We start from the raw sequence: 8,994 nt of genomic DNA, 5'->3' as shown, positions 1-8,994 counted from the left end.
CTTCAGCCCAGGACCCTAAGGAGACACACCAAGTACAGTGGCCCTGGTCACCCAACAGTCCTGTGAGTGAGGTGACCACGGACATTTTGCATTTATTTGTCACACAGCAAACAGTCACAGATGCAGGAAAGGTACTGATGGCCTCCCTTCTCTCTCTCTCTCTCTCTCCAGGAGAATGGGGAGAAGGATGGATCCTGCTTCAAATACGTGTAATGAGTAGCTGAGTGGATGTATCCAAGCCCTTAGGACAGCCCCTGGCTTCCTAAGTGTCAGCGGTTGCAGATAGCAATGCTGTTTTCAGAGGTATTAGTGAGGCAGGTCCCCAAGCAGACCCGAGGGGCCAGGTGCAGGCATGGTCTCTGTGAGTCGTGTGGGGACTGAAGAGGGAGAGTAAACTCAGCAGGTGTGTGAGCAGCGAGGGGCTGGCACTCCTCAGCAGAAGTACTCATTGAACCGTCTTCCCGCCCCGGTCCCAAAGGCCTGCGAGTCCAGGCTAGATCGGGCAGAGAGGAGCCTGTCGGCTTCGCTAAGGCTGTTCCTGGACAGCTCCTCAGAGCCGTCATCGCTGTGGCCCAGCCTCTCCAGGTTGACATACGCGCCGGTGGCTTCGGTGGGGCGCGCAGAGCGGCACTTGCGGCAGCGCCGTCGGAGCGCCCCGCAGCACACGAGCAGCGTGGGCGGCAGCGCAACGATGGCGGCCACGCTGATCACCACGACGTTGATGAGCCGCTGGGTGTCCTCAGCGTCCACCACCTCGTCGGTGGAGAAGATGACACACTCCTCTCGGCGGGGCAGCAGGCCCCGCGCGCACACACAGGCTATGTACTTGGTCTTGGGCGCCAGGCCCTCTATGGTGATGCTAGTCTTCCCCGGCCCCACCATCATGCGCCGCATGTTGCGCTGTCCGAAGACGGCATAGAGGACATTGAGGGCAGTTGCATTCGCAGTCTGGGGGACCTTCCATACCAAGGACGCGCTGTGGTAGGTGTCCCCTACCACCTTGAGGGCCCTCACGGGCTGGGGTCCTGCATGTGCCTCCCACGGTTCTCCCGGGACACTCAGGTGGAGGTGCTGGAGTGGGAGTTCCTTTCTCACACCTGGCCCAGCTGTTGTGGCCAGGATGGTGGGCTCAGCCAGGTGGGACACGTGCCTGGCCACCAGCTTGTTGTTGTAGGCAGCAGCGGCAGCTTGGGAACCTTTGGGCCTCCGTGCCCACAGCGCCCCCAGGCTCCCCACGTCTTCGGTGGAGGTCTGAGGCTCCGTGACCAGCAGGGAGATGAGAGTCTCCGAGGCCCCCAGAAAATTCTGGGCCTGGCAGATGTAGTCTCCTGAGTCGGAGTGGGTCACTTCAGGTAAGCCCAGGAGGGTCCAGCTCGTGCCATCGCCAGAGAACTCTTCATGCACTGCGGAGAGAAAGCCACAGGAGACAGAATGTGTGGACCCAACTGTCAGCTCCAAGCTCCCTTCCAGGGCCAAATCTACAGGCCCTGGATTGCATTCGCTTTCCCAAAGATCCTGGCTGACTGAGAAAACAGACTGCTTAAAGAGATCGTGATGGCCTAGGCTCAACCTAGAGAAGCCCCCCACTCCATCCCAGAACCTCATCTGAGGATGTTCAGACTTCGTCAGAGCCCCAGGCTTGGGTGGTGCTCCTCACCACTCCCAGCCTCCCACCAGCGCAGGGCAGGCAGGTGCATCAGGAGTAAGTGGGTCGGGCTGGAGGGTGAGCCTCCGCTGGCATTGCCTTACCCATCCTCACCTTCTTGCTTTGCATGAGGGAGATGCTGATGCCCTGTCACCTGCCAGCTGGCTTCACACTCACTGCTGTAGAGCAACAGTTGCCAAACTAGCCTCCAGAGACTCTGAAGACAGCTGGGAGGGACCTGAGGTCACCTGATCAGGTACCCTATCACCCACTTCCTGTCTTTTGGGCCACAGCAGCCTCCACCCAGCCTGCCCATTCAGCCTAGCCACAGCAGTACAGAGCCCCTGACGGTGTGTGTGGGAGGCCCATCTTCTCCTTGTGTGCCAGTCAAGGAACCTGTGATATCCTTAGTTTACTTACACAGGAAGAAAGATGGATAATCAGGTTGCCCCATAAAGCCCAGCCTCCATCCATAAGCCACAGCATTCAAGGTGATGCACAGAATTCAAAGTGATACACGGAATTTATGCACAGAATTCACAGATGCCCCCATGGGGAATTCAACAATTTATCATTCCTGTGACACTGGCTTAGTACCTACACCTGGGAAGCTTACTGCCAACATTAACACACTCAGCTTCCGGTACCTCTCAGAGTAGACCCCAAGACTCTGACAAAGGGGTTAAAAGGATGGCACAAAGGAGGCTGAGAATTCTTGCCCACATTCAGTCCACTGCCCCATGCCCTACCTCTATGCAGATCCCATACAACTCTGCTCAGACACCTAGGCACCCAGCCTTGCTTCGACGAATGCCCTATGTCACGGCTCGCACTCCTGCTTAAGATGCAGACCCAATCTGGAGGTTCAGTCCTACAGCCCCCGGGGATTGCGTACCTGTGCCATTGAGCGGGCGTCCATTAGCTCTCCTCCAGCTCATTTCAGGCCTGGGGACCCCAGTGGCCCCACAACGTAGAAAGACTGTGCTGCCCAGAGGGGACCTGATGCTGGCCACCCCTGGACGGAGCTCCGGGCCCTGGCACTTCTGTAGTTCCAGCTGGCTGAAGGCCACTCCAGCCAGGTTTCGAGGGCTGGCACACCTCATCCTGGCCTCAATGAAGATCAAGGTTGGGGCACAGTCAACCAGGAGGCGGGCCAGGTCATAGAGTTGGCAGTCGCACACCCAGGGATTGTCATGCAGCCCTGCCAGGGTTTGGGAGGATGACAAGGTAAGAGGGTAAGCCCTGGATATTCAGAGTCCCAAGCACCACACCCCTTCCACCTTGGGAGTCAACTAAACAGGCCTCCAGACACACCTGCTTTTTGAGCATGATTGCTAGCACCTCCCACTCCCTACCCCAGGTTGCAGTAAGTATGAAAATAAAGCCTTAGGCCCTGAGAAGGCCATACAGCAAGGCAGACACTGCTGCCTTGTTCAGCTCACTGCACTAAGTATTTCTGCAGTCATTGCAATACACCCAAACCCATGTCTAGAAACACTCCCATCCCTGAACTCTAACCCCAGGCCTCCCAATGCAAGTAGCATTTTCAGTTGTTCCCCAGCCGTGATGGGAGCTGCTTTGGGCTCTGAGTCCTTTGACACGGGCTTGACTGGGGCTTCCAAGGAGGGTGAGGATGCTGTGACTCCAGCTCTTGGGGTTACATCCCCTACCTTCTATATGCTCACTCTGAAGACTTTGGAAGACCTCAGAATGGCTCACTGCACTCACCCTGCCAAAGTGCAATGTGCCCTCCATGCTAAGTAAGGTAGAATTCCTGCGGGCAGAGTTCTTACGTTTCTGAAATGCAAGGTGAATGCCTCTAACCTGAAATCCTTTTCGGCACTCTCTCCCAGCCCCGTCCCCAAAGACTGTTGGTAAATTTGACAGTGAGTTCAAGACCAGTGACATATCAGTACGTTTGGAAATGGGAATGAGCCTTCACACACACACACACACACACACACACACACACACCAGTGACTGTTGCCTTGCTTAAATACATTGAATGATACACCTGCAGCCCAATAATCATTGTTGCCCCATTCTTTAATAGTGAGCTACCTGGCCATACCCTGTTACAAAAGGCTCCCCAAAGAATTAACAAAGGCAAATTTAAACCGCCATAAAGATTTTTCACCCACCTGACCGGCACAAGTGAAATGTTTTGGGTATTTTAACTGTCAGCTCTACAAAGGAGCAGATGTCATCATGCTGTTCACTGCCATGTTCCTAACATTATTCTCTACATTGGAAAGCAGTCAACAATGCTTGCAAGTGAGACAGCACATGGAGCTACCACTTGCGACGCTAGCGTCAGATATTGGGCTGTGGCTTTGAGTCCCAGCCACTCTGTTTGCAATCCATCTCCCTGCTAACGTGCAGGGGAAAGTAGCCGAAGATAGCTCAAGTGTGTGGGCTCCTGCCACCCATGGGGGAGACCAGGATGGAATTCCTGGCTGGCCTGGACCATGGTAGCCACTTGGAGCATGCATCAAGGATGAACAATTCTCTCTTCCTCTCTCTCCCATTCCCCCTCCCTTTCAATCTGCCTTTTAAAAACCCACTTATAGAGTGAACATGCGATTAACTGACCTCACACACCAGTAAATGGGAATGACAATTGGCCCAGCCACTTCGGAAACAATCCGATTGCAAACTGTGTCATACACACAATCCATGATCAAACAATTCCACTTTCCAGTTCCTCTTCTTCTGAAATATTTGGACACACCACAGGGTTGCAGCACCAAGAATGCTTTCTGGGACATTAAATGTGTAAGTAATGGGAAAGTCTGAAGTCCCCTGAAGGCAGATGGCTACATAAACCACAGCCTGGCTGTGCTGGACTTTGAAAATGAACTTGAGTTATTTGTAGTGATTAAGAAATATCTCCAGGGGCTAACATGATGGTATATCTGGCCAATCATCTTCACCTGCAGCACTGACATCCCATAGCTGGCACCAGCACATGCGCCAGCTGCTCCGCTTCCCATCCAGCCCCCTGCTTATGGCCTGGGAAAGCAGCGGAGGACGGCCCAAGTCCTTAGGTCCCTGAACCCATGTGGGAAACCTGAAAGAGACACCTGGCTTTGGATCAGCTCAACCCTGGTGGTTGCAGCCACCTGCGAAGTGAGCCAGCAGCTGGAGGGCCCCCTCTGTCTGCCTCTCTTCTCTCTGTAAAATATGCCTTTTAAATTTTAAAATGTTTATATTGATTCTCTAAAAACAGAATATCTCCAAGCCACATCGCTGGTTGCCATAGGGCTGATGAAGACCCACCAGCTTAGCTCCAGGTGAATGATGCCATCTCTTACCTAGGACCAGCCTGGCACGATGGCTGGGCAGGAAGGGCTCGGCCTTCAGGGCAGCCCAGGCGAGCAGCAGCTCCTGAGGCAGCCTCAGCAGCTGGTTGCTGGAGAGATCCAGGAAGGTGAGGTTCCCCAGGAATCGCACCGCCTCAGGTGGCACAGCCGACAGGCGGTTGGCTTGCAAGTCCAGCAGCCGCAGCTGGGGGGTGTCGGTGAGTGCTGCCCAGGGGAAGTTGGCCAGGCGGTTCCCGGGCAGCCGCAGCTCCCGCAGGCTCCGCAGGCCCCGCAGCATGAGGGCGCTGAGCTCGCTGAGGGCGTTGTATGGCATCCACAGCTGCTCCAGGCGGCCCAGCAGGCGGAAGGCCTCGCCAGGCACCCTGCGTAGGGCTGTCCGCTCCAGGCGCAGTCTGCAGGTGTCCAGCGGGACGTTCGCGGGGGGCAGGGTCATATCGGCGTCGCTGCACACCACTGTTCTGCTCACAGAAATGAGGGCTCTTGGAGCAAGCGTCCAAACACCACCCCACCACAGCCAACTCCCTCCCCGAGACCACCCTCAGGTTAACAGGGGATGCCAATCCCAACATGCGGGTCATGCTGGACCTCAGAGGGGCACGCCTCTCGCATTTTCCCCCTTGTGTGTGGGGTGAGGAGAGGTTCTTCCTTTCATGGGCTTTACCCGGCAGAGGGGAGGGGGGATCCCGAGAGGGCCATTTGGTCTTCACTGGTCTGAAGGACCTCCCAGTTGAACCATGTCCCATTCCAACCTGAAGTACCTGCCGCCATGCACTAAGAGCAGAAGCTACTGGGCAGTCCTGCAATGACCCAGTACCCGGTGGCATTACCCCTGTGATAAATGGGTTTGTTTGGAGCCCTGCGCGATGGCCCCCGGCATGATGGCTCAATTGACTAATCCTCCATTACAAATGCTGGGATCCTCATGAGTGCCCCATGGGGCGGGGGGGCAGATACCCAGTGGAGCCTGGATCACCTGGCCTGGGTCCCTGTGCACTCCTGCATGTTGGGTGCGGGGTCTTTGAGCCCCGGGAGTGGGAGGTTTAGTGAGGCTCAGGTCCCCTGGCCTGGGTCTCCTGGTCCACCTGTGCGGTGGGTGCCCAGTTCATGGGCACCGGCAGCGGGGATCTGGTGGGGCCCAGGTCGCCTTTCCCAGGTCATTAGGCCTTCCTGCATGAACACATTCTCCCCAGTGGAAAAGGCAGAGCAGTGAACACAAACCCTGATGCACATGGAGGATATGGCAGCCCACTGGGGCCTGCAGAGGACATCTGGTACCATAGCAGGAGAAGAAACAGAACATATTGAACTACTACCCCAGCCAAACAGTGACAGCAAAAATCTGGGAGACTTGAGGTCAACCATATCAACCAATGGACATTGGGAGGGCAGCCTCATCCTTGGATCATCGCTTGCTTCAAGATCCTTGGTGAGCTCGACAGCATTTCGGATCTATCCAAAGCACTTTGGCAGAACACTTGGAGTGTGCACCACAGTGGGGCTCTGGGCTGATATCAGATGGCATTTCCCCATCCCCGGGGACTGAGGCATTTGGAAGGCTGGTTATGACTTTACCCTTTACCTCTCCCCTTCCCCCATAAAGAGGAAGAAGAAATAAAAAAAAATTTGGAAATAATGATCACACCCACTTTTCCCTTAGCCTTGATCCTTCCCACCCTGATCAACTATGTAAACATAATCAAAAATTTTAAAATTTTTTAAAAAAAAGAATAAAGGAAGGTTAAAGGAAAAAAAGTGCTGGGATATCATATGGGTGCCAGTTCATGTCCTGGTTGCTACACTTCTCATGCAGTTCCCTGCTTAGGAACTGGGAAAACAACAGAGAATGACCCAAAGCCTTGAGACCCTGCACCACATGAGAGACCCAGAAGAAGCTCCTGGCTCAGCTCTGGCCATTGCAGCCATTTGAGGAGTGAGCCAGCAGACAGAAGATCTTTCTTTCTGTCTCTCCTTCTCTCTAAATTTGCCTTTCCAATAAAAATTAATAATAAAAAAAAAGTTTAAGTTTGTTAGGCAAAGGCAGTTCAAGTTTTGTAGTCATCTTAGCTTTCATCACCTATTTAAACAAAATCAAGAGTTTCAAAAATAGAAATCCTTCCAGTCTCTTCTGGCAGGAGGTAACGTGTTTGGGGACTGTGATGTGGTGGCTCCACAGTCGGGTTCAGACCTGGTATCTCTGCTTGCTGTCATGTGTCCTTAAGGACTTTGTATGGGCTGGAACTTTGGGGCAGTAAGTAAAGCTGCCGCCTGCAATGCCAGCATCCCATATGGGTATAAGTTCTAATCCCAGTTACTCCACTTTTCATCCAGCTACCTGCTAATGCACCTGGGAAAGCAGCAAAAGATGGTCCAAGTGCTTGGACCCCTAATCCTGGCTGCTTCTCTGCAGATCCATCTCCTGCTAATGTACCTGGTAAGACAGTGGAAGATGGCCCAAAGCCCTGGGGCCCTGCCACTCACATGGGAGACTAGCAAGATGCTCCTGGCTTTGGACTGGCCCAACCTTGGCTGTTGTAGCCATTTGGGAAGTGAGGCAGCAAAGGAAAACACTCTCTCTCTCTCTCTCTCTCTCATTTTCTCATTCTATTACTACTCTAACTCTACTTTTCAAATAAATAAATAAATAAATAATAAAATGATTTGTAGAGGTCTGCATTATGGCTTATCAAGCTAACTTGCCCCCTGAGGTGCCAATATCCCATATTTGCATGGGTTCTCTTCCTGGCTGCTCCACTTCTGTTCCAGCTCCCTGCTAATGCACCTGGGAAAGCAACAAAAGATGGCCACATGCTTGGGCCCCTGCCATCCACATGGGAGACCCAAATGAAGTTCCAGGCTCCCGATTTCTGCTAACTCAGATCTAAATTATGACCATTTGAGAAGTGACCCAGCAGGTGGAAGATATCTGTCTCGGGCCCAGCGGCATAGCCTAGCAGCTAAAGTCCTCGCCTATATGGGCGCCGGTTCTAATTCCGGCAGCTCCACTTCCCAGCCAGCTCCCTGCCTGTGGCCTGGGAAAGCAGTTGAGGACGGCCCAAAGCTTTGGGACCCTGCACCTGCATGGGAGACCTGGAAGAGGTTCCTGGTTCCCGGCTTCGGATCGGCGCAGCACCGACCGTTTTGCTCACTTTGGGAGTGAATCATTGGACGGAAGATCTTCCTCTCTGTCTCTCCTCCTCTCTGTATATCTGACTTTTTAGTAAATAAATAAATAAATAAATAAATAAATAAATAAATAAATAAATAAATCTTTTTTAAAAAAAGATATCTGTCTCTTTGTGTGTGCTGTGCGTGTGTGTCTCTGCTCTCTGACTTTCAAATAAGTAATTTTAAAAAAAAATGTGTAACTCTATACTCTTTTCCTAATGTCTCCATGACTACAGTCTCCGAGGTCATTCTGCTCTTCCTGTGTGCTGCAACCCAATACTGTGATCACTGACATACGCATGTGCACAGCCAGACTGTGGGTACAATGGGCCCATCGTTAGCACATTCTGCCCAAACAGTGGCATTTAAAAGCCTTGTTTTGTTCAGACTACAGCTGGGGATAGAGAAACCCCAAGCCTCCATCCCCACTCTGTCTCAAGGAGCCCGTACTTCAGGGTTGTGTTCAGGCCAGTAAAGTCATGTAAGTAAGGTCAGATGGGAAGGCGAAAGTACCCAGCAGTTCAAGCCTGCAGGTTGTGCACCAGGGCCCCAGCCCTAGTGCAGCCCCGCATCATGTGGGAGTCTGAGTAGAGGAGGTTATTGTCTTAGTGTCGTGATGAATCACTTCAGTCAGGCCTTCCAAGTGAGTGCATGCCTTCTGCCTGCATCTGCCGCCTTAACTGCCTTATACCACCCAAAGAGGACTGTGCTGTGCTGTGCTGGAGTGAACTGTGCTGGACTGGGCTGGACTGTACTGGGCAGGGCAGGGCTGGACTGTGCTGTGTTGTGCTGTGCTGTGCTGGACTGTGCTAGGCTATGCTGGGCTAGACTGTGCTGGGCTGGGCTGGGCTGGGCTGGGCT

At 53.3% G+C, this 8,994-nt stretch overlaps 1 protein-coding gene across 1 annotated transcript; it reads right to left on the bottom strand.

Moving 5' to 3' along the window:
• Nucleotides 1-407: 407 nt before the first annotated feature.
• LRIT1 (leucine rich repeat, Ig-like and transmembrane domains 1) lies at nt 408-5,845 on the bottom strand. Its single transcript, XM_058671901.1, has 4 exons — nt 5,796-5,845; nt 4,960-5,426; nt 2,541-2,846; nt 408-1,403 (listed from the first exon to the last, which is right to left on the bottom strand). The coding sequence occupies exons 1-4, from the start codon at nt 5,843-5,845 to the stop codon at nt 433-435; spliced, it is 1,794 nt and encodes a 597-aa protein (XP_058527884.1). The 3' UTR covers nt 408-432.
• Nucleotides 5,846-8,994: the final 3,149 nt, after the last annotated feature.

This window comes from Ochotona princeps, chromosome 13, assembly GCF_030435755.1.
Source record: "Ochotona princeps isolate mOchPri1 chromosome 13, mOchPri1.hap1, whole genome shotgun sequence".
In the NCBI taxonomy this organism is placed as follows: Eukaryota; Metazoa; Chordata; class Mammalia; order Lagomorpha; family Ochotonidae; genus Ochotona; species Ochotona princeps.
The sequence above is the reverse complement of the archived record's forward strand: the minus strand, read 5'-3'. Positions and strand labels throughout refer to the sequence as shown.